A 22665-nucleotide genomic window follows, 5' to 3' on the forward strand; every position below is an offset into this window, starting at 1 on the left:
TGTGTCCTTGAGCAAGGCACTTTATCATAATTGCTTCTCTCCACCCAGAAGTACAAATGGGTACTGGTGAGAGCTGGAGAGTATTCTTCGATAGACTAGCATCCTGTCCAGGGGGAATAGAAATAGTCTTAAGCATGGTTCATACTTCCTACGAATGCGAATTTGATGTGAATTTGACGTCACAACCCCTCTTTCGCTGTGATATTCGCAAGAGAGTCAACTCAACTCAGTGCGAATTGTGTTGCCAATTTGTGACGTCAACATTCGTATCGCATTCACCTTTGCAGGAAGTGTGAACCGGGCTTTAGTTGTTTAATGCCAAGGAAATCGGATATACACACTGGCCTGATGAGCCACATTGGCTTCGGACAGACTTTACTAAAATCTCAAGGCCAGACAGCAACTTCAAGGTGAGGGCTACACTTAACCCATTTGGGCCATCGACCAAAATCCACTGCCACCAGTGGCACGTTGCGGTCTTTGACAATAACCAAAAGGTTTCTAGTGCCTATAAAAGTGAGGTGGAAATAATGGTGGAAACAATTGCAACAGAAAATGATTTATTTTGCACATGTGCAATTATTATTAGATTGAAGTGATTCATCATCTGTTATAAAAATGACGCTTCTGTTCCAATATTATAACTTTAGCAAACTTACTGGCTTTCGTAATATTTTAAAATTTATTTTTCAGTAATTTTTAATTTAAGTTTATTTTATGTCCATCATTTTCAGGACTGAGTGCAGGATGCGTGTATGAAACAAGCAGGGTTGAACTGGTTTTCTACTTTCATGATAAGTTTCCCTTAGCATATGTTCTTGTCACAATTGGAGGCCCGATTGGGATAATGGTGTATGGGCCGTTAACGCAAGTTCCTCTGGATACCTACGGCTGGCGAGGCACGATGCTCCTTCTTGGTGGGGTTAGTTTCCACGTTGTCATTTGTGGTCTACTAATGAGGCCTGGCAAACATAGCACTAAAGATTACAACAAGGCCTCACTAAATGATAATGACGATGTAAAACATCCCGAGCGAGGCACATCTAGTCCTGTAAACTGCTTTCATGAGTTCTTGATGATTGCTGGCTTGGATGTTTTTCGAAATGTAGAATTTTTAATTTTGTCTTGTGCAAGAATGGCCATCAATATTGGACATGCAGGAGTGATTATCTACATGGTACCAAATGGGCTATCTCTGGGACTGAACACAACTCAGGCGTCGTTTCTGACTTCGGCATGGGGTTTTGGCAGCATCATCGGACTCTCTCTATCAGCATTTATCACTCAACGGAAATTCATCTCAAATCGTCTTACTGCAGCCATAACAGGGTTGATGACTGCCGTCTGTTTTGCAGCAACTCCGTTCCTTACCACTGTCACGTGTCAGTTTCTCATTATATCGCTTTTAGGCGTCGGTGCTGAGGGTGTTGCTCAGACGTTGGCAGTGAGTACCAGAAACCTGCCTTTTAGTGACGATCGACAGTTTAACGTCCAGGGCTGGCAATGTTTCCTGGTTGGTATGTCCTGCACAATCGGCAATATTATAGCAGGTGATATAACTAAACAACATGTGGTTTATTAATTTTGGTTTTTTTACCCATACACCGATGTGTGTTAGCATTGTATACTCCAGGGCTGTATGCTTCTTTTTTTGAAAGGGCAAGGGCACCAAGGCATTTTCCTCTTGGTAAAGGGCACCCTATGATGAAATTGTAAATTTGTACTGGAGCATTTCAAGGGCACCAAGGCAATGACCAGGGGACACGGAGGCAATTGCCTTCATTGCCTCCGTGAAGTATCAGGCCTGATACTTAGTACTTTCCCCGAGTCCTGTGAAAAAACATCACAATCATATTACTCGGGTGGGATTCGATCCCCACGACCCTTGCAATTCTATAGCAGTGTCTCAACAACTTGACTACCGAGATTGCCCGGTAGCTAGAGGCAGTTGAATCCTATGTTAGGGCAGCGGGTACCGCAACGATATATAATGTACAAATTTGCATCAGAGATAAAGAATATTAAATTGGGTTTTTACCCATCAGACACTGATGTGTGTTAGCACTGTATACTCGGTACTTTCCTGAGTCCTGGGAAAAAATATATCAGGCATATTACTAGGGTGGGATTCGAACCCACGACTAAGCTTGGGCGATATCGATTTATTTTATTCACGATATATCGCCGACAATATTGCGATATTCAATATAAACGCGATTAATTACATTTGACATCATCAGTCTTCAAACTCCCAGTGAAAGTTGTAGAGGAGACAGTCATAGCATACGAGAGGTGTTCTAATGACCTATTCTTCTGGTTTTACTCCAAACCTATGGGGTGCAAGATGTCTCAGCTAGGAAATACATCGCGATATTGCGATACTTAATCGATATTGTGATTAAAACCAAATAAATCCGATATAGAAATCGTTTCCAAATTAGTATCACGATATTCGATAATATTGGATATCGCCCAAGCTTACCCACGACCCTTGGAATTCCAAAGCAGTGTCTTACCAACTAGACTACCGAGGTTGCCCGGTAGCTACAGGCATGTGGTTTATAACAGTCCTATGTTTTACATAAAACAGTCATCAAAGCATCAAAATGCAAGCAACAGTTTGAAAGTTCTTTGGATAATTTTTAAATAAAAATAATAACAATTCAGTCAGCAAAACTATTATACTTATAAGCGTGTTTCAAAAGAAATCTTGCTTTTCCTTGAGATGTTCTTTTTTTCCCTTTTTTATATAATTTGTTTTCCCTGTCAAACACATTCTGAGTTGCAATATAGAAACGAAGTTTTAAACATAATAAGTGGCATTAATAAATATAAACCCTCATTTAAAGTAATTACAATAATTGGCTCCATTAATCAAACTATTCGAATGTAATAAATCATTTGCTGTATCATTTCAGGATGGCTGTATGACGCAACTGGAAGTTTTCAGGCAACTTTCGTCATGTTTTGTGGCACTTCAGTTGTTACAAGTGTCTGTATGCTTGTAGATTTGATTCGGCTACGTTTAATTGGTCAACGTGATGAATGAAACCTCTCCCCATTTGACACCATTTGGGACCACTCATTGGTCAATAAACAAAGCATGGCCATGTTACGTTCAGGTGCCTTGTCCACGTCTTTGGAATGCTATCTATAGCGATTTAAGAACAATGCAATCCAGACACTGGACACTATTGGTAATTGTCAAAGACTAGTCTTCACAGTTGGTGTATCTCAACATATACATAAAATAACAAACCTGTGAAAATTTGAGCTCAATCAGTCGCTGAAGTTGCAAGATAATAATAAAAGAGAAAACAGCCTTGTCATACGAAGTTGTGTGCTTTCTGATGCTTGATTTCGAGACTTCAAATTCTAAACTTGGGGTCTTGAAATCAAATTCGTGGAAAATTACCTCTTTCTCGAAAACTACGTCACTTCAGAGGGAGCAGTTTCTCACAATGTTTTATACTATCAACCTCTCCCCATTACTCGTAATCAAGAAAGGTTTTATGATGATAATTATTTTGAGTAATTACCAATAGTGTCCACTGCCATTAATGTTCAGTGCTTTTGAACACAAATGCATTGGAATTTTGCGCTGTGAATAAATTATAAATAAATTCTAAGCTTGTGACTTTACGGTTATTTAACTATCATTAAACAACATTTTTCTAAACGGTTTACTGTTAAACCGTAAAAAAACACAAAAAAAAACTCAGCTCTGTTGACAAAATTGCACTGTAGATCTCTGGACTCATGCTCTTGTGTTTCTGATCAGCCGAGTGTGGGTTTGAGTTCTGGTCTTGACAGTTGTGTCCTTCGGAAAGACACTCGACCATTATTGCTTCGTCCTTTGATGGAACATTAAGCTACTGGTCCCATGTGTTGTGTAATGCACGCAAATGAACTCAGTTACACTTATTGCTAATATTATCCTTTCCTGTAATTGGCGGCTTGTCAGCTGTTGGTTTGGTCAATAAATATAAAGGGATTTGCCCGGAGCTTATAATAAAAGGCCATTGTTTTGGGCTTGCGTGTTTGTGTGTGTGTTAGCTTGGTTGTTTAAAGTCACCAAGGCATGATACTGGGGTTTGAGCAAAGTTGACTGAAGTTACCTATTGTAAAGAAACGATTGTAATTCATAATACAATTCAGTTTTTCCTCGAAACAATATACAAACATATCTTCAAGGTATATCTCCAAGACCACATAGCCCTTCGTTCTTCTTCACTTTCATCAGCTACCCGACGCCTTCGCTCTTTTTCAATTGCTTATCTCCCTTCAATTGCTCATTTCCAGCTTTCCCCGGGACCCCGCACCATGGCGATCGGACCTTTTCAGTCATAGCTCCAACACTTTGGAACAAGCCACCCACCCACATTCAAGCAGCTCCTTCATTGGACACTTTCAAATCTCAACTTGAAACCCATCTGTTTTGTCAATCTGGTTATAGCGCTTAGAAACATCCGTATTTAGCGCTCTATAAATATTGTAATTATTATTAATTATTATAACAGTCATACCTCGTCAAGTTTTTCTCCCATTCTTCATCAGAATGTTCCTCAGCTGTGCTGGAACGAGCAAAGTTGACATGTCTCTCACATTCATTCATAACAGAGTGCGCTCGGCCACTGTCATATGGTACAGCATTGGCCTGGAATGGGGTCAACACATCAACTCGTACATCCGGCTCTCTAAAATAGAAAATCAATTATGCACAGGGTTTATAAAACGCAACTTGTGTTTAGATGTAGAAAGTCTACCGCAGTATCAAATAAAGAGTTCTTGATCCTGTAAAATCATGCAATGGTTACCCACATAACACAAGATCTTGATTGGATAAAATGACTCTTTGAAATCCAAACAAAACTTTGATGGATAAAAATGTTTTTTTAAGTTAAAGCAAAAATAATGTTCCACCTGCTTTATATGAATTGTAGCAGCTTCATTTCTTACATGTTGTGGTTGTGCAGGCCTGATTTAGATTTTGAGGTCTCAAAATCAAGCATCTGAAAGCATACATTTTTGTGTGACAAGGGTGGTTTTTTTCCATTAGTATCTCGCAACTTCAACGACCGATTGAGCTCAAATTTTATGCACACGTTGACATACACCAGGTGGGAAGACTGGTCCATGACAATTACCATAGTGTACACTTTTGGTAATTGTCAAAGACAAGTCTTCTCACTTGGTGTATGTCAACATATGCATAAAATAACAAACCTGTTCAAATTTGAGCTCGATCGGTCGTCGGAGTTGCGAGATAACTATGAAAGAAAAAAACACCCTTGTCACACGAAGTTGTGTGCTTTCAGATGCTTGATTTCGAGACCTCAAGTTCTTGAAATCAAATTCGTGGAAAATTACTTCTTTCTCAAAAACTAGGTCACTTTAGAGGGAGCTGTTTCTCACAATGTGTTATACCATCAACCTCTCCCCATGACTTGTTACCAAGTAAGGTTTTATGCCAATAATTATTTTGAGTAATTACCAATAGTGTCCACTGCCTTTAAACAAAATTCAATACATGTTCAGTAAAAATGAAACTTACACGACATTGTGCCTGTCAGATCGTAACCTTAGAGTTCTAGGAACAAACAACATCCTTGCTGGTTTAGCATGGCTTGCATCTGGATGGGCATTCCAAGACTTAGAGTAGCAATGATCCAGATGAACTAAGTCCAACTCCCTATCCCTTGCAGATAGCTGATACAGGAATGAAGACATAGTACGAGCTCTCTGACCAGGGTCCAGGCCACTATTGGCCATTCTGGCACTGTACGCCATGTCTTTATTGAACACAACACAAGAAACAATCAACCCTTGTGTATAACTGTAACGACAAGAAAAACATGTTTCAAAACTATTATTATGGGAGCTTATAAATGGACCATAACACACACTACAACCAGGGGCAACAGAGAACATGACCTCAGTGGCCCCTAGTGTAATTCCTCCCGCTGTCGGGAGGATAGAGGGTTACGTTTTTCGCAACTCTCGATGTACATCCGTTGGACTAGGACTATTATGAGTAGTACTGAGTAATCTAGTTGCAATAACGTAACCCTCCTCCCGACGGCCGGAGGGTTATGATATTGTTTCGAGCAGCAATGGTTAATCTGGTCCAACACGTACAATTTCGACAGTTAGTCACCAGATTTTTTTTTCGAAATATTTCTTCAATGGTGTTTTGAGTATTATGGCAGGCTGCATTAGACATTGCGGATTAAGTTCGTACCCTCAGAATTAGGTAGGACCTCTTGCTTGGTAGGAGTACTCAGTCATATTAATTAATGGTCATACAACAATGGCCGTGATTGATGGTCATGATTGATGGGGTATTTTACAGGATAACTTTCCGTATGGCGCCACCACTTTTTCACTCATTTTTACAAAAAGGGATATTTCATTGAGGTAAATTAGATACTATATTATTTCATATCGAATGAAAAAGTGGTGGCGCCATACGAAAAATTTTCCATTTTCCATTTTGCACTTTCACGTTCACTAACTAAAGCAATGAATGTAAAAGCATGGAGGAAGAAATAGAGTAAAACAATGAAATAACTCCATGGTTTATGCTAACAACCTAGTTAGTTTATTTACACCATTTTAAGTTTGTTTCTTTGTTTGTTTGTTTCCGATGATCTTCCCATCCATGCCATCCGGATACAACACAAGCAAGGGAACTCGTTTTTCGTCTACGAGAAGTTTAGTTGGTTTGATCATGTTGATCGACTGGCTGGGGACAGCTTTCGTTCGTCAACGAAAAACAAGCCTGATGTTCTTCAGTTTACTTGGACAAACAATATCGTAATTATCTTTAATATACACAATATTTACCTCTCGAAAACGTTGATATCACACTACGCTTTTTTACACATCCTTCCAAAACAACGCGATCGGTGTGATTCCATGTGTACACACATGGTACGTGTACATGTACTTGGTGAGGGAACCTACTTGTTATCACACGCACGACCGTCCATACCGCTAGTATGCACCATTCATTACTAGCCCTCAGTCATGTATCTCGCCATGCCATTTCCCACTAAAAATGCCTTGCTCGTTCATGCAAGGGCGCCGCCAATGGTGGGCTGCCGCCACACTACCCTAGCTTGCCAGTGTAGTCTAGATTTCAAGCCGTCCAATTAACTAAATCATACCGTGGCTGGCGGGCGCGCTTTGGCGATTCAACCGCGCGTAGTACACTATCCAGAATCAAGCACCATAGTCTTGGGCCAAGACTAGCCGCGCAAGCGCCTTCACTCTTCTCTTCCTTTCGAGAAAATTTCACGACGTCGACAAGAACAACTCCAGTTTTCACTCCTTTCTTTCGATAAATTTATCCGTTTTAATCGAAACAAATCCGGGCAAAAAGCATTTCAAAATTTGTAAGGTAAGTTTCCCATTACCTTGGTAGAGTATTTTATTTGAAAATGTGTTTTTTTTAACGTAAAATCTGTACTTTTACTGTTGGGTTTTTCCAGGGGCGCTGATTTTAAAAACCACGAGGTTTCCAACAGAACAGGGGTGGATTTCACAAAGAGTTAGGACTAGTCTTATCTCGAGTTAGGACCAGTTACTAGTCCTAACTTAGGACTATCCATGCAATTTGTATATCTTCTAGGACTAGTCCTAAGTTAGGACTAGTCCTAACTCTTTGTGAAATCGACCCCAGGCCTGGGTTATTGACTTCTGTCTCATTAGATAGCGCCCCCTATCGGCAGGAGTAGGACAGGCATTAGCCCAGGGGTGCGTTCCACTCGCGCAAACGTTGCCAACAGTTGCGCACGTTCGCCAACAATTTCAAGTGGAACGAGTTGTTCGCTGCCACCGTTGGCGAACGTTGGCAACTTTAGGCGAACATACTTCAGAGGTGTTGGCGAGTGGTTTTTAAAATGGCGGACAAGCATACGGTATTATTTCTTTGTCACAAACATAATTACATTGTTTTTTCGGTGGATGATAATGCAGATTTGGAATAACAAAGTTAATTAGTTGATGTAATGGTGTCAAAAAGAGGACTATTGCAGCAAAAAGAAAGTAAAAAAAAAATACGTATGGTGCGCGCCATCTTCATTTCAGGGCGCCGCCATGTTTACATCGCGTATACGCACCAATCGTTCAAAAGACAACAAAACGTTTGCGCGAACAGTTGCGAGTCGTTTGCGCGAGTGGAACGCACCCCAGGTTAGACTCCTCCGTTGCATGCAACGCGACGGAGTCCAGGGTATAAATGTCCTGTACCATTGCGAACAAATTTCAAAAATCTGTGAAAAATATTTCTACATTACTCGGGAGTCTGAACTTTTACTCACATACTCTTTCCTTGTAGTTGGAACTCAAAGTTTGCATTATTTAAAACTGTTTAATTTTCTCCTTTGGTGTTAATATTTTGTGAAAAGAAAATTGAAATTAGCGTGTTTCGATCCCACGTTGTGAACTAACTTCCGTGTAAACACTTTCTCGCGGCCTACTATTTGCAGCCAAATCGCTGTCAACCTGCGTTAACCAAACACCAGACAGATGGATAATAGTCAGTGAGCAGTTTACACAAAGCGCAGAACTATGCGATACCGAGCATTGACGTCTTGTGCCAAGACTCCATGTGCCGGAAGCATATTTTTTTCCTAGGACAAATGAGGCCACTTTTTACAATAAATTAGCGCATGCTAACCGTCCCAAGAAAAAAAATATATACGCATGCAGGAAAGCGCCCTCTGTTGTCCGCACATGTACAAGAAGCAATGTGAAAAAGCAAGACGGCGGCATTTTTGCTGCATGCTTAGAATTTTTAATTTTTTTTACAAGAAAAAAAAATTGATACTTGTAACCAAAATTCAACCTGAAATTTATAAAAAATTCTATTTGAGCTGGAAGATTTGATGCCTCCTGGATTTTAAAATGTATATTGGAGGAGTTGAAGGCGAGTTAATGGCACCTACCCTGTTTTGACGGCAAATAGCGGCAATATAATGCACTGTTCTCAAAGCCATGCGCACTTGGGCTCACACTATCAATTGGCACACGATGATCAACATCGCTAGTGCAGAACTTCGACATATTTTCGGATATAATTTCTTCCATGGATATATTTGTTAGCTGTGAACTCTTTGAGAATATAGTGAGGGACACTATGACTATATGAACGGAATTTCAGCTTCTCAAATCAGGTAAAAAATAAAGAAAATTGTAGTCAAACTTGTGTTCGCATTGTTAAGAACCTTTATACCCAGGACGTCAGTGCAGTGGCACTGACTGACGTCCTACCAGGGCTAGACAGGCATGTTCAATTACATGTGCGCAATCATCATCACAACATTGTTAGTTTTTATACTGTGCTTAGCCCCTTGTGTGGCCAAGGATAGCTGAATCCTTGGAAAAGTTTCCGTATGGCGCCACCACTTTTTCATTCGATATGATATAATATAGTATCTAATTTACCTCAATGAGATATATCCCTTTCTGTAAAAATTGAGTGAAAAAGTGGTGGCATATACGGAAAGTTATCCGAATCCTTAATCACGGGTCCACACCCTTTCCTCATGATGCAGCTAAGGAATAAATAATTCTGGCGCCTTATCTACTACGAGCCACCCGGCAGTATAAACCGGCTGAATGTGTTCACCTAACTCTAGTCTTAGCTTGCTTTGTGTGTATTGAAAAGTGAAACAAATAAAATTTTAAAAAGAAATTGTTAACGATAACTTTGCTACCTTTCGCCGACTCTAATTTCATCGAATCATGCACGGCGCAGCCATCTTGGAATATACGAATCAGCATGACGTCATCGGCCTGCCGAGCTGTGGGCCCGTGAGGGTGTGAATACAAATCAATGGCTGTTTTATGTGAAATTAAGCTTGGGTATTTTTCGTGAACTACGTAGCAAGGCGTGCAAAAAGTACACAAGCTTAATTCACATAAAACGGCCGTTGATTTGTATTTGCGCCCTCACAGGCCCACAGCTCGGCGGGCCGATGACGTCATATTCCTAGATGGCTGCGCCGTACACGAATCGATGAAATATAGAGTCGGCGAAAAGTAGCAAAAGATCGTTAAAAATTTCTTTTTAAAATTTTATTTGTTTCACTTTTCAATACACACAAAGCAAGCTAAGAGTTATGTGAACACATTCAGCCGGTTTATAATGCCGGGTGGCTCGTAGATTGCGCGCCAGAATGTTTTTATTCCTTAGCTGCATGAGGAAATGGTGTGGACGTGTGGCTAAGGATTCAGCTATCCTTGGCCACACAAGTGGGGCTATACTGTGCTGTGATGAGTTGTGAGAGGGAATAGTGATAGTCGTCTGCACAGTTTGTTCACTTAAAATATGATTCCACACATATATTTAACTTTTAAGATTATCTCTTCCAAAAATTACGCATTTTGGTGACAAATTCATGTACGTACTTTTATCAATAAAATTAAAGTTCATGATCCACATTTTTGCGATCCCCACGCTTTACCAATGGCCTTGAAGGAGCTCGTAAACAAATCATTTTTGAATCGTCCTGTCCTGTGTGGCCAAATGATTGCCTGTGGGCAACTTGTTCACTCAAGTTCCTTTATCAAACTCAACACTTATTTTTGCATGTAGTTTTATCTTTGAAATTTGTCATGCATACGCCTGGTCTCACAGGAATCACTGCATCGCGACGTGCAATCGGCAGCACGCCGCACACTTTTGCGCAATAGTCAAATTGCGCGAAAGTGATGGCGCCCTCTGTTGCTCGGTCACGTTAAGGAAATGAGACGTTCAGCTCCATATGTTGGCCGAGTGGGCAGTGAGTCGTACATTTCCGACGGGCCGGGGGGGGGGGGGGCGGAGGTACTTTTAGAAACTATAAGGCTCCCCGTGGAAAAGTTTCTGTATCACGCCACCACTTTTTCATTCGATACGAAACTATCTTATTTAAAATATTTATCTTAATGTAGATGATTGAAAGTTAGGGCTTTTGCAACTTTTGAAATTTTACCTTATTATAAGCACTCAAGTGCCCATCGCCAAAAACCATCATACATGTAGCGGAATAAAAGAGGTGTCAAAATGCACAGAAGATAATGGTGAATCAAATCAATTAATTATTTTTTGCATACTATTTTAGGTTCCGGTAAATCTGACCATTTGTAACTGTATAGATACTTTAATGGCGCAGCTGACATCTTGTATTGCCTTTTTGTTTTGTGTAATTAATAAACATCTTCAAAAAATGCAATTTTCTGAGTTGGTATCATGGTTAGGGTAGGGCTTAGCTCTGGTAGGACATGATCATCATGTACCAATTGATAGTGTGAGCTAAAGTGCCCATGGCTGAGTATAGTGCCGTAATTGGCAATACGTCGGGTGCAATCATTGAATATGAACCTTTTTAAATTTGCGCAAGCCAGTCGTGCGTTAAAAAAAAGCAAGAGGGAAACGAAGTTTGCGTCGTAACAAAATTGCAGCTCCGCAAATCAAAAAAGACTGTCACATCTCCAGCGGCAACAAGAGGGCGATAGTGATCAATGCAAGAAAGTGTTTACAACTAAGTCCGTTCACAGCGTGCGTGTGAGAACCGTCAATTTCAATTTTCTTTTCTCAAAATATTAACATCAAAGAAGAATTTTTTTTAAAATTTTAAACACTGCGCGATTGAATTTCCTACTACAAGGAACATGTGAGTAAAAGTTCAGTTTCTGAGTTAAGTAAAAATATTTTTTCACAGATTTTTGAAATTTGTTCGCAGTAGTACGGGACCTTTATAACCTGGGCTCCGCCGCGTTGCCTGTAACGGAGGAGTTCAACCTGGGCTAGTGCACAATGTGCTTGAGGGAAATACAATTTAAATTTTCTATTCACCAAAATATTAACACCTAAGGAGAAAATTCAACAATTTAAAAAAATGCGTTCTTTGAGTTTCAGCTACAAGGAACATGTGAGAAAAAATTCAGCTTCACGCTAAAAAAATATTTTTTTAAATTTTGTTTATTTGTTCACAATGGTAAGGGCTATATGGCTCTCTACATTATCATGTAAAGGATTTATAATAATAATAATAATAATAAATAATAATAATACAGGCAGGTAACATTTATATTCCTGATGCTATCTGGTTTTGATAATAACATGGCACCCCCAACAATTTATCGATGATAAAAATAATCCTTGTCACACGAAGTTGTGAGTTAGATGGTTGATTTCGAGACCTCAAGTTCTAAATCTGAGGTCTCGAAATCAAATTCGTGGAAAATTACTTCTTTCTCCAAAACCCCTCCACTTCAGAGGGAGCCATTTCTCACAATGTTTTATACCATCAACCTCTCCCCATAACTCGCCACCAAGAAAGGTTTTATGCCAATAATTATTTTGAGTAATTACCAATAGTGTCCACTGCCTTTAACAATTGTTTTTATTGGCCTTAAAGGCTAATGGAGCTCCCTCTTGAAATCTGGAAATTCAGATACATTTATCTGGACATTTTAGAACCCCCCCATTCAAACTTTTGTCCACTTATTTGTCTTTACCTCCTGAGATCTTCTCGGGATACGAAAATACTAAATGGCACAAAAACCACCACTTCAGCAACAAAATTTTACACTATTTTCGCCACAGATTCCGTTGATAATTATTTTTGTCCGTTAAAATGTTTTTCTTTGTAGTGTTTCATCGTCATGAGGATGTCAAGAGATCAATTGTAACAAGCTCATAATGATCTGAATATGATGTCCGCCTATAACTAAGAAGGTAATAACATACTTCTTAAAGGCAGTGGACACTATTGGTAATTGTCAAAGACTAGCCTTCACAGCTGGTGTATCTCAACATATGCATAAAATAACAAACCTGTGAAAATTTGAGCTAAAGCGGTCTTCTAAGTTGCGAGATAATAATGAAAGAAAAATAACCCTTGTCACACGAAGTTGTGTGCGTTTAGATGGTTGATTTCGAGACCTCAAGTTCTAAATCTGAGGTCTCAAAATCAAATTCGTGGAAAATTACTTCTTTCTCTAAAACCCCTCCACTTCAGAGGGAGCCGTTTCTCACAATGTTTTATACCATCAACCTCTCCCCATTACTCGTCACCAAGAAAGGTTTTATGCCAATAATTATTTTGAGTAATTACCAATAGTGTCCACTGCCTTTAACAATTGTTTTTATTGGCCTTAAAGGCTAATGGAGCTCCACATCTACTAGAACTAGCGCCTCGTTTAAACTCATCAAGCTATAAACGCTAATCACCTTCCAATGCCATTATTTTAAGCCTCAAATAGTTAATGGCCTAAATTTGACAAAACTGCTCAACTTGCTCCTTGTGATTTTTCAATGTTAGGCCCAAATTTTAATAAATCTGCTGGACTTACGTGATTTTTTCAATCCAAGGTCCAAATTCGATAAAACTGCTAGACTTACCCCTTGTGATTTTCTTGCAATTTTATGCCTAAATTCAATAAAACTGCTGGACTTACCCCCTGTAATTTTTTTAATTTTTGATGCAAACTTATGAATGTTTTTTGAATGTTTTTCTTTTCTTTTGAATGTTTTTCTTTGTAGTGTTCGTCCACCACTATCATGAAGATGTCAAGAGTTCACCAGGAACAAAGCTTGTCATGATCTGAATATGATGTAGGCTTTAGCTAAGAAGGTAAATAAATAATTCTTACAATTGTTTTTGTTGGCCTTTGATGGATTAGTTGGCAAAAAGAGCTCCACATCAAATTCAATTCAATTCATCAACATTTATTTCCACCAATCACTTTAGAAAAAACAAAAGAATTGATACGGTAAAACTAATAAGTGGAGGCATTACACAGGAAGCCGAAACTTATAAGCGGAATACCTCAAAGGCAGAAGACACTATTGGTAATTACTCAAAATAATTATCAGCTTAAAACCTCACTTGGTAACGAGTAATGGAGAGCTGTTGATAGTATAATACACTGTGAGAAACGGCTCCCTCTTAAGTAACGTAGTTTTTCGAGAGAGAAGTAATTTTCCACTAATTTGATTTTGAGACCTCAGATTTAGAATTTGAGGTCCTGATATCAATCATCTGCAAGCACACAACTTCGTGTGACAAGGGTATTTTTTCTCTTGTTATTATCTAGTCTTGGTGCAAGACATTTCTCGTTTCCCTTTTACGCACACCGCAGCCAACTCACTGACAGCGCCCCCACCGACTCACCGCCCCGGAGAAACGTCTTGGTTCGTTTGCTGATCGCTCTGGAAATTCCGAGCACATTCCAACCATGCCGTGCTGCGCTGGTGCCTGCATAACTCTGACGTAGCAGTGTCAGCATAATTTCCCACAGTCTGGTATCTGTACGTCTTCGGTGCAACGCAACCAGAAACAGCCAGGCTTCCCCGTATGTTTAGTTGGTGTATAAGTTGTGATATTTGTAAACATGGTTGCTGCTGAACGATGTGCGAATATTAGTTTGCCCTAAAATACGTTTTGGGGGAAGATTTTGATATTTTTTTAAATGAGGGGGATGGAATCTAAAATGTTATGAACGAGGATGTTTAGGAACAGAGCTAACAAAAATAGATCGATGTACACGAACATGGGATTTTCTGGCGTCTTTCTTAATCCAAAGAGTACCTGTGTAGGTAAAAATAATTATAGGGTCGCAGTGCCTGAAAGTAATTTTTATGCAAAAAAAACTAACACAATGTACATACAATACTTTTGTATCATACTCACACAGCTTGGTCAAAATCAACCGGTGGTCGACCACCATTATATTTAAGCCTATAATTTGACTCGTCTTCGCGATGATAAGAAGCAGCCACAACACCACGTCGTCATTCGGAAGAAGGTACATGTACATGTCGGACATTGTATACATTTCCTCCACGCACTTGGCCACAATTAGACGTGACATTGTTCACAAGGTATTCATGTAGGACAATTTTGGCGAACGATTGCGATCTCTTCTCCCAAAACTGTGCTTTATAGTTAAGTGCGGATAGGCATGCAGGATAATTTTCTTTAATTTCGAAATAATGTGCAAATGTACCCATACAAGTTACAAGTTCTCTTATCTGCAAATAAAACACTCGACTCCTCGAGTCTTGCTGATGCGGTCAGCAATATTGTTGTAGTATTTTTTCATTGACTAATAATTTATTCCCTCCAACAATCGATCGCATGATGCAGCGAGGCTTTCACTCGGCTACGGGTGCATGCAAGTTGCCAGGCTGGCCCGCTTGTCTGTTTCCAGTTGTGCGCGTGCGTAGTAGTTTGTTGACCCACACGTTGAATATGTATGTGAAGTCACATAACTCAAACACGGACCAAGACGTTTCTCCAGGGCGGTGAGTCGGTGCGGGCGCTGTCGGTGAATTGGCTGCGGTGTGCGTGAAAGGGAAACAAAAAACGTCTTGCACCAAGACTAATTATTATCTTGCAACTTTGACGGCCGATTGACAGAAAATTTTCACAGGTTTGTTATTTGATGCATATGTTTAGATACACCAAGTGAGAAGACTGGTCTTTGACAATTATCAATTGTAGTGTATTTAGTGTCTAGTGTATTGAAAGATTAGCACCCAGATTAAACTGATCAAGCTAAAAAGGCAAATCATCTTGCATTATTGAAGGCACAAATTTGATAAAACTGCTCTCCTTGCCCCTTGCAATTTTTTCAACTTTAGGCATAGATCTGATAAAACTTCTAGACTTACCCCTTGTGATTTTTGCAATTTTAGGCCCAAAATTTATAAAACTACTTGACTTACCTCTTGTGATATTAAAGGCCCAAACTGGCTAAAACCCCTTGACTAACCCATTGTGATTTTTTTGATTTTCGATGTAAACTTATTTCTTTTCTTTGTAGTGTTTGTCTGCCATGTCAAGAGATCACAGTAACAAAGCTCATAATGATCTGAATATGATGTAGGCCTATAACTTAAAAGGTAAATACATAATTCTTAACAATTGTATTTGTTACAAGGATATAATAGATGTCAAGTTTGCATCGGGATGAAGAATATAGTTTGTTTTTTTACCCATACACTGATGTGTGTTAGCGTACTCAGTACCGAGTGTACAGTGCTAACACACATCGGTGTATGGGTAAAAAACAAAATTATATATTCTTTATCCCCGATGCCAATTTGACATCAGTATTATACAGGGTGTTTAAAAAACAATTTATCCTACTGTAAAGGGTTTTTATGGCCAGACTATATGTTTACCAGCAGAAAGCATGGCATCATCTTAAATCCGAAGCCTTGTGCTTTTTAATGATACCTTTGGTTTCATTCCAGGGTCACGCATCATGCTGCACCACCGTCTGAAGTTGTGGTGCAAAAATGCAGTTGGTTCGGTTTTGAACCCGTAAAGAACACATTCCCAGACTGAGAACCACCAGAAACCTTGGATCTCTCTCACACCGCTCAAGACTCAAGAAGTCACTCACAAAAAGTATGTCTTCTTGCAAGATCAGCAGGCAGAAGTTCATGATGGTTGTGGATGTGGAACAGATGCAAATAAAGGTCCAGACGAGTGATTCGATTAAAAGTAGCGTGGCTCAGTCCAACACCATTCCGTCTTACACTCGGCTCCCGCGGGTGGACAATCAGTTGATGTCGTATGGCAGCGATGTTTTGCCTGAGATGTCGTTGTCTTTGGACTTCCTGAACTTCTTTTCTTGCGGTTGAAGCTGTTTCCGTGTGCTTCATACTTTCTCACAGTGGCCCACATTGTTTTCTTTGCTGGTGGTTCTCGGTCTGGGAATGCTTCTCCAAAGGCTTCCCGTGTAGCCTGCAAACTTCTGGTTTCATACCATTTCTCGACCACAAAGATTCTCTGTTCTGCCGTTAGCTGAACCATTGTGACAACCTGAGGTTTACACACTGTCTGAAGGCCAGAATGACATGGGTTCAAAACCGAACCAACTGCATTTTTGCTCCACAACTTCAAGACGGTGGTGCTCCAATGATGCGCGAACCTGAAATGACACCAAATATATCATTAAAAAGCACAAGGCTTCGGCTTTAAGATGATGCCATGTTTTCTGCTGGTAAACATATAGTCTGGCCATAAAAACCCTTTACAGTAGGATTCCTTTTTTTAACGATTTTTTTCAAGTTTAGGCAACTTTATAAAACTGCTGGACTTATACCCATTGTACTTTTTAAAAATTTTAGATCAAAATTTATTTTGTCCTTTCAAATGTTTTTCTTTGTAGTGTTTGTCTGCCATCGTCATGAAGATGTCAAGAGATCAACAGTAACAAGCTCATAATGTTCAAAGGGTAAGCTTAATTATGTCTGCAAAAAACACTTGATGGTCTGACATTCCACTCCAGAGAGTTTTTCTCATCTGCTTGGGTAGAAACTTCATGCCATTAACTATGTTTTGTATTTATGCATATATGGCATCTGGGTGAAAAGCAGTTTGGAACGCTAATTCTATATTCTTCCAGTACGCGCTAATCCACCAATCAGATGCTCCAACTACTAGGGGGATAAAAACATATACTACTTACATCCTACTTCCTCTGTGTTTATTACACAGTGCGTATTGTGAATGTCAATGCGTCACGCTCCGTACACGGACAGTGCAAAAATTAATTTCTAAACTTTGTGTAAGTGCGAAATAACGTTCTGAATCTTTAAACTTTGCGTGTACGTGAGACTGGAAAATAAATTTGTTATAACATGCGCGGTCGTGGAATACGAACAAATATAGCGTGTGTGCTGCCCATATCAAACTCAGCCTTCGGCCTCGTTGGATATGTGACGCAGAAGTGCTATATTTTTCCATATTCCACTCGCGCTTGTGTGTTAACTTACATTATCTCACATAGTTATATCTGCTCAACCAAGGCTGTGTATGAGTTGTGTCTGAGTAGGTGTCTATATGGCCGGAGCTATGGCTGGTTCTCCGCCTCATCCTGTAAAGGATGTCAGTAATGATGGTCTGATAGCCGTAGACGTCATAATGTGATGGCCTTATTTTTAAACCCACCCCAATGTTTTATGGTTTTTGCATGATTTTGCGTTTATACAAACATTATAGTAGGCCTACCTGTGAATGCAGGTAGAATTTGGTCCTGATGCTATCTTGTTTTAACAATAACATGGCACCCCAACAGATTATCCATGACCCCCCCCCCCCCTTGAAATCTGGAAATTCAGATACATTTATCTGGGCATTTGAGACCCCCCCCCATTGAAACTTTTTTTACTTGTATTTGTTTTTACCTCCTGAGATCTTTTTGGGATATAAAAATGGTAAATGGCACAAAAATGCAAACCGCCACTTCAACAACAAAATGTTGCCCTATAGTTTCGCCACTGATTTCATTGATAATTATTTTTGTCTTTTAAATTGTTTTTCTTTGTAGTGTTTGTCAGCCATCATCATGAAGATGTCAAGAGATCACCAGTAACAAAGCTCATAATGATCTGATTATGATTTAGGCCTATAACTAAAAAGGTAAACGCATAATTCTAAACAACTGTTTTTTGTTGGCCTTTGAAGTATGTGTTGGCAAAAAGAGCTTCACATCAAACAGAACTAGCGCCCAGATTAAACTCATCTAGATAAATAGGCTAATCATCTTCCAATGCCAAGAGTTTTAAGTTAAAACTAATTAATGGCCAAAATTTGATATCACTGCTCAATTTGCCCCTTGTGATTTTTTCAATTTTAGGTCAAATTCGATAAAACTGCTGGACTTGCTTGCTCCTTGTGATTTTTTCAATTTTAGGCCCATTTTGATAAAACTTTAAGGCCCAAATTCAATCAAATTAAATTCGAACTCAATAAACTGGCTGGACCTTACCCCTTGTGATTTTTTTTGTAACTTTAGGCCCAAATTTGCTAAAACTGCTGGACTTGCCCCTTGTGATTTATTTAATTTTTGTCCCAAATTTGTTAAAACGGCTGGTACTATCCCTTATAACTTAAGGCTCAAACTTGCTAAAAATCGCTGGACTTGCATAACCCCCTTTAATTTTAGAATTTTATATGCAGACCTTGTTTTTCTTTGTAGTGTTTGTCCGCCATTGTCATGAAGATGTCAAGAGATCCCCAGTAACAAAGCTCATAATGATCTGAACATGATGTAGGCCTTTAACTAAAAAGGTAACTAACTTATTTACTTAGCTGCTTAGGACTGGGTTTCCCTTGGTCTCTTTGGAAAACCATCCCCATTCATTTCTTTTTTTAGCTGAATGCTCTGCCTCATGAAGTGGAATGTTGGCATCATCCTGAATTTGCACCTTCCAGGGCAATGATGGGCGTCCTCGTTGGCGTGGAGTGTGGAAGTCATTGTAGTAGACCAGGTTGGGTAGCCTGTAGGCTGGCATTCTAATGGCATGGCCAAACCAGTTCAGGTGGCATCTGGTCACTACATCTGTTATTGTTGTGTTCTGAGTTCCCTGCGTATTTCTTGATCTCTCATTTTGTCTCTTAATGAGACACCTAGTATGGAGCGGAGGCATCTCATCTCAAAGACTTCCAGTTTTTGTTTGGTGGCCTTTTTGAGAGTTCAGGCTTCCGAACCGAATGCTGCTATTGGGAGGATGAGCGATTTGTAAATTCTGGTCTTAAGTGATCTTGACTACTGAGATGTCACGGTTTGACAAGATGGTGTTTTTCAGATGACCAAATGACCAGGCTGCAAGCCTAGTGCGCCTCTTCACGTATTCTTCCACAGATGGAACAGTATTCTTCCACAGATGGAACATTGCTTCTTGAGGAACACAAATTTCTGTACTTTTTCTATGGGAATGCAGTTGAGGGTGATGTCTTTGGGTCATCTGTCCAGTTCATCTGTTGCCACTTGGGAGTTTCTCGAAACAAAGATCCAGTAGGGTGGTGTCGTCTACATATCTGATGTTGTTTATGCAGGTATCTCCCATTTGTACTCCTGAATCAAGTTGTCGGAGCCCTTTCATTACAAACTCAAGGAACAGGTTGAAAAGGACTGATGATAGGAGGCATCCTTGCCTAACCCCAACTCCAACCTTAGACCACTCTGAAATGTTGCCAGGGGTTTCCCTTAACTTTTTTTTTCAACCGCCCGCCGGGCGAGTCAACCACAATTCTCGATCGCCCGCAAAGTTTTCCACTAGCCCGCATGTATTTAAACAAAACAAATTCAAAAAAAAAATAAATAAAAATAAATGAAGCCCTTAAAATTGCTTTTTTTGGAGGATTTTATATCTGAATTTTTACCTTAAACTATCCCTTTTCCACCAACAACAACTTTAATGACATCATGGTTAGGGGGTCGGTTGATTTGAACATGTTTTGAACTCCGTTTGCAACAAAATCTTCATGAATCAGTCAACAACGCACATCGAAAAATAAATCAATGAACTTTGCCTCGCAACGCCCTCTGTTGGCAAAAGTTGTCCATGTTATTGGAATTCCTCCAAGGCTGTACATTGTGCACAGTCTGCAGGCATTATGCACAACGTGCGGCAATTCTTTACTTCGTTCGCGAACGTGTACTGCATTGAAGTCTAGTCAAGAACATCATGAATATGGAATTATCAACAGCCATCAACGGCCAATCACAGCGTGCAGAGTGTTGGTCAGAATGGACTTTGGACGACTGTGTGTGTTGTGTATGTGCTGTGCATACTGCATGGACATGGACATGGACATACCAGTGGGCGACCGTGTACATGAACTGTAAGGATACTCGGCACCATGTGGTTTGTGCATCGTGTTTTCAATTGAATGTACGTGTTTTCTGAAACGAACGACAGCAATTCTGGGTCCCGATCACGACAAAATTAAATCTAGCAAGTATCTAGAATTGTCAAACTTATTAGTTTAAAAGCATCAGTAAAAGTTTTCTGTGGGATTTTGCCACTGAACCCTCATTTATATGTGAACAGGAATAATTATTTGACTCGCTCGGCGGGCTAGTGAGAAGGGGTTTTCACTCGCCCGCTGCTATTTTCACTCGCATTTGGCGACCGGGCGACCGCTAATTTCGAACCCTGGTTGCCATTGACGATTGTTACACACTTCGTCTGTTCATACATTGATTCGATGAGGTCAACCAGCCTACTCTCAACACCGATTGACCTTGAGTGTTTCCAGAGTGCTTCTTGCCAGATGGTGTCGAAGGCTGCTTTGGAGTCCACAAAGTTCCAGTGGATGGGCACTCGTCGCTCTTTGGCTTTCTCAAATATTTGTCTTGCAATAAACACTGCATCAGAGGTTCCTCGGGCTCTTCTGAAACCCATCTGCTCTTCTGTTAGGTGTGCTTCTATAGTATCTTGGATCCGATTGAGAATCATCCTACAGAAAACCTTACCCGGCATGGAGAGAAGAGTGATGGCTCTGTAGTTTCCTGGGTCTAGCTTGTCGCCTTTCTTAAATACAGGCGTGATCAGACCCGCACTCCAGTCCTTCGGAACTTTGCCTTGTGTCCAGGCAGTGTTAATGATTAGAAGTAGGAGCTGTTTCATCGATGCGTATCCTTTTTAACACATCATTCTTAACAATCGTTTTTGTTTGCCTTTAAGGGGTGTGTTGGCTATTGGAGCTCCACATCAAATAGAACTAGCACCCAGATTAAACTCATCTAGCTAAACGCTAATCACCTGTAAATGCTGAGCGTTTAGCCTTAAAATAATTGATGGCCCTCATTTGATATAACTACCGAAATTGCCCTTCGTGATTTTTTCAAGTTTAGGCTCTTTTCGATAAAACTACTGGACATACCCCCTTGTGTTTTTATCAATTTTAGGTCCAAACTGGCTTAAACTACCGGACGCCCCTTTGTGATTTTTCGAATTTTAGATGCAAACTTATTTTGTCTTTTAAAAATGTTTTCTTTGTAGTGTTTGTCTGCCATCATCATGAAGATGTCAAGAGATCACCAGTAACAAAGCTCATAATGATCTGAGTATGATGTAGGCCTATAACTAAAAAGGTAAACCCAAAATTCTTAACAACTGTTTTTTGTTGGCAAATGGAGCTTCACTTCAATTACCAATTTAGTGTCCACTGCCTTTAAGGCCCAAACTTACTTAAACTGCCGGACACCCCTTTGTGATTTTTTTATTTATTTTTAGATGCAAACCTATTATTTCCTTTAAAATGTTTTTCTTTGTATGTGTTGGCAAATGGAGCTTCACATCAAATAGAACTAGCACCCAGATTAAACTCAGCTAGCTAAAGGCTCATCAAATTTTGATGTCATGCATTTTAAGCCTCAAATAATTAATGGCCCAATTATGATTAAACTGCTGGGCTTCCCCCTTGTGATTTTTCTGATTCTAGGCCTATATTTGATACAACTGCTGGACTTATTTACCCCTTGAGATTGTTTTCAATTTAAAGACAGTGGCACTATTAGTAATTGTCAAAGACCAGTCTTCTCACTTAATGTATCTCAACATATGCAGAAAAAAATGTATCTCAACATATGCAGAAAAAAATGTATCTCAACATATGCAGAAAATAACAAACCTGTGAAAATATGAGCTTGATTGGTTGTCAGAGTTGCGGGATAACTGTGAAAGAAAAAAACACCCCTGTCACACGTAGTTGTGTGCTTTCAGATGCTTGATTTCGAGACCTCAGATTCTTAACTTGAGGTCTCAAAATCAAATTCATGGAAAATTACTTCTTTCCCGAAAACTATGTCACTTCAGAGGAAGCCGTTTCTCACAATGTTTTATACTATCAACTTCTCCCCATT

General features: G+C 39.7%; 1 protein-coding gene and 2 long non-coding RNA genes across 4 annotated transcripts in view; 2 read left to right on the top strand and 1 right to left on the bottom strand.

Moving 5' to 3' along the window:
* Positions 1-7000, bottom strand: part of LOC117295083 (KAT8 regulatory NSL complex subunit 3-like) — a 40774-nt gene extending 33774 nt beyond the window's left edge. For both annotated transcript variants that reach the window (XM_033777653.1, XM_033777652.1), the window contains exons 1-3: positions 6847-7000; positions 5555-5836; positions 4527-4697 (exon numbers count right to left, since the gene is read on the bottom strand). In XM_033777653.1, coding sequence (XP_033633544.1) covers positions 4527-4697; positions 5555-5790 — 407 coding nt within the window. In that variant the 5' untranslated portion in view covers positions 5791-5836; positions 6847-7000. The remainder of the gene's footprint in view (positions 1-4526; positions 4698-5554; positions 5837-6846) is intronic.
* Positions 7001-7295: 295 nt separating this feature from the next.
* Positions 7296-17221, top strand: LOC117295116. The gene is made up of 5 exons (XR_004519638.1): positions 7296-7402; positions 12646-12730; positions 13538-13628; positions 15823-15901; positions 17179-17221. It is a non-coding gene; the product is annotated as an uncharacterized LOC117295116 (long non-coding RNA).
* A 1123-nt stretch (positions 17222-18344) lies between these two features.
* LOC117295117 lies at positions 18345-21888 on the top strand. Its single transcript, XR_004519639.1, has 3 exons — positions 18345-18431; positions 18991-19082; positions 21803-21888. It is a non-coding gene; the product is annotated as an uncharacterized LOC117295117 (long non-coding RNA).
* Positions 21889-22665: the final 777 nt, after the last annotated feature.

The sequence above is a fragment of the Asterias rubens genome, chromosome 9, assembly GCF_902459465.1.
Source record: "Asterias rubens chromosome 9, eAstRub1.3, whole genome shotgun sequence".
Taxonomy (NCBI): domain Eukaryota; kingdom Metazoa; phylum Echinodermata; class Asteroidea; order Forcipulatida; family Asteriidae; genus Asterias; species Asterias rubens.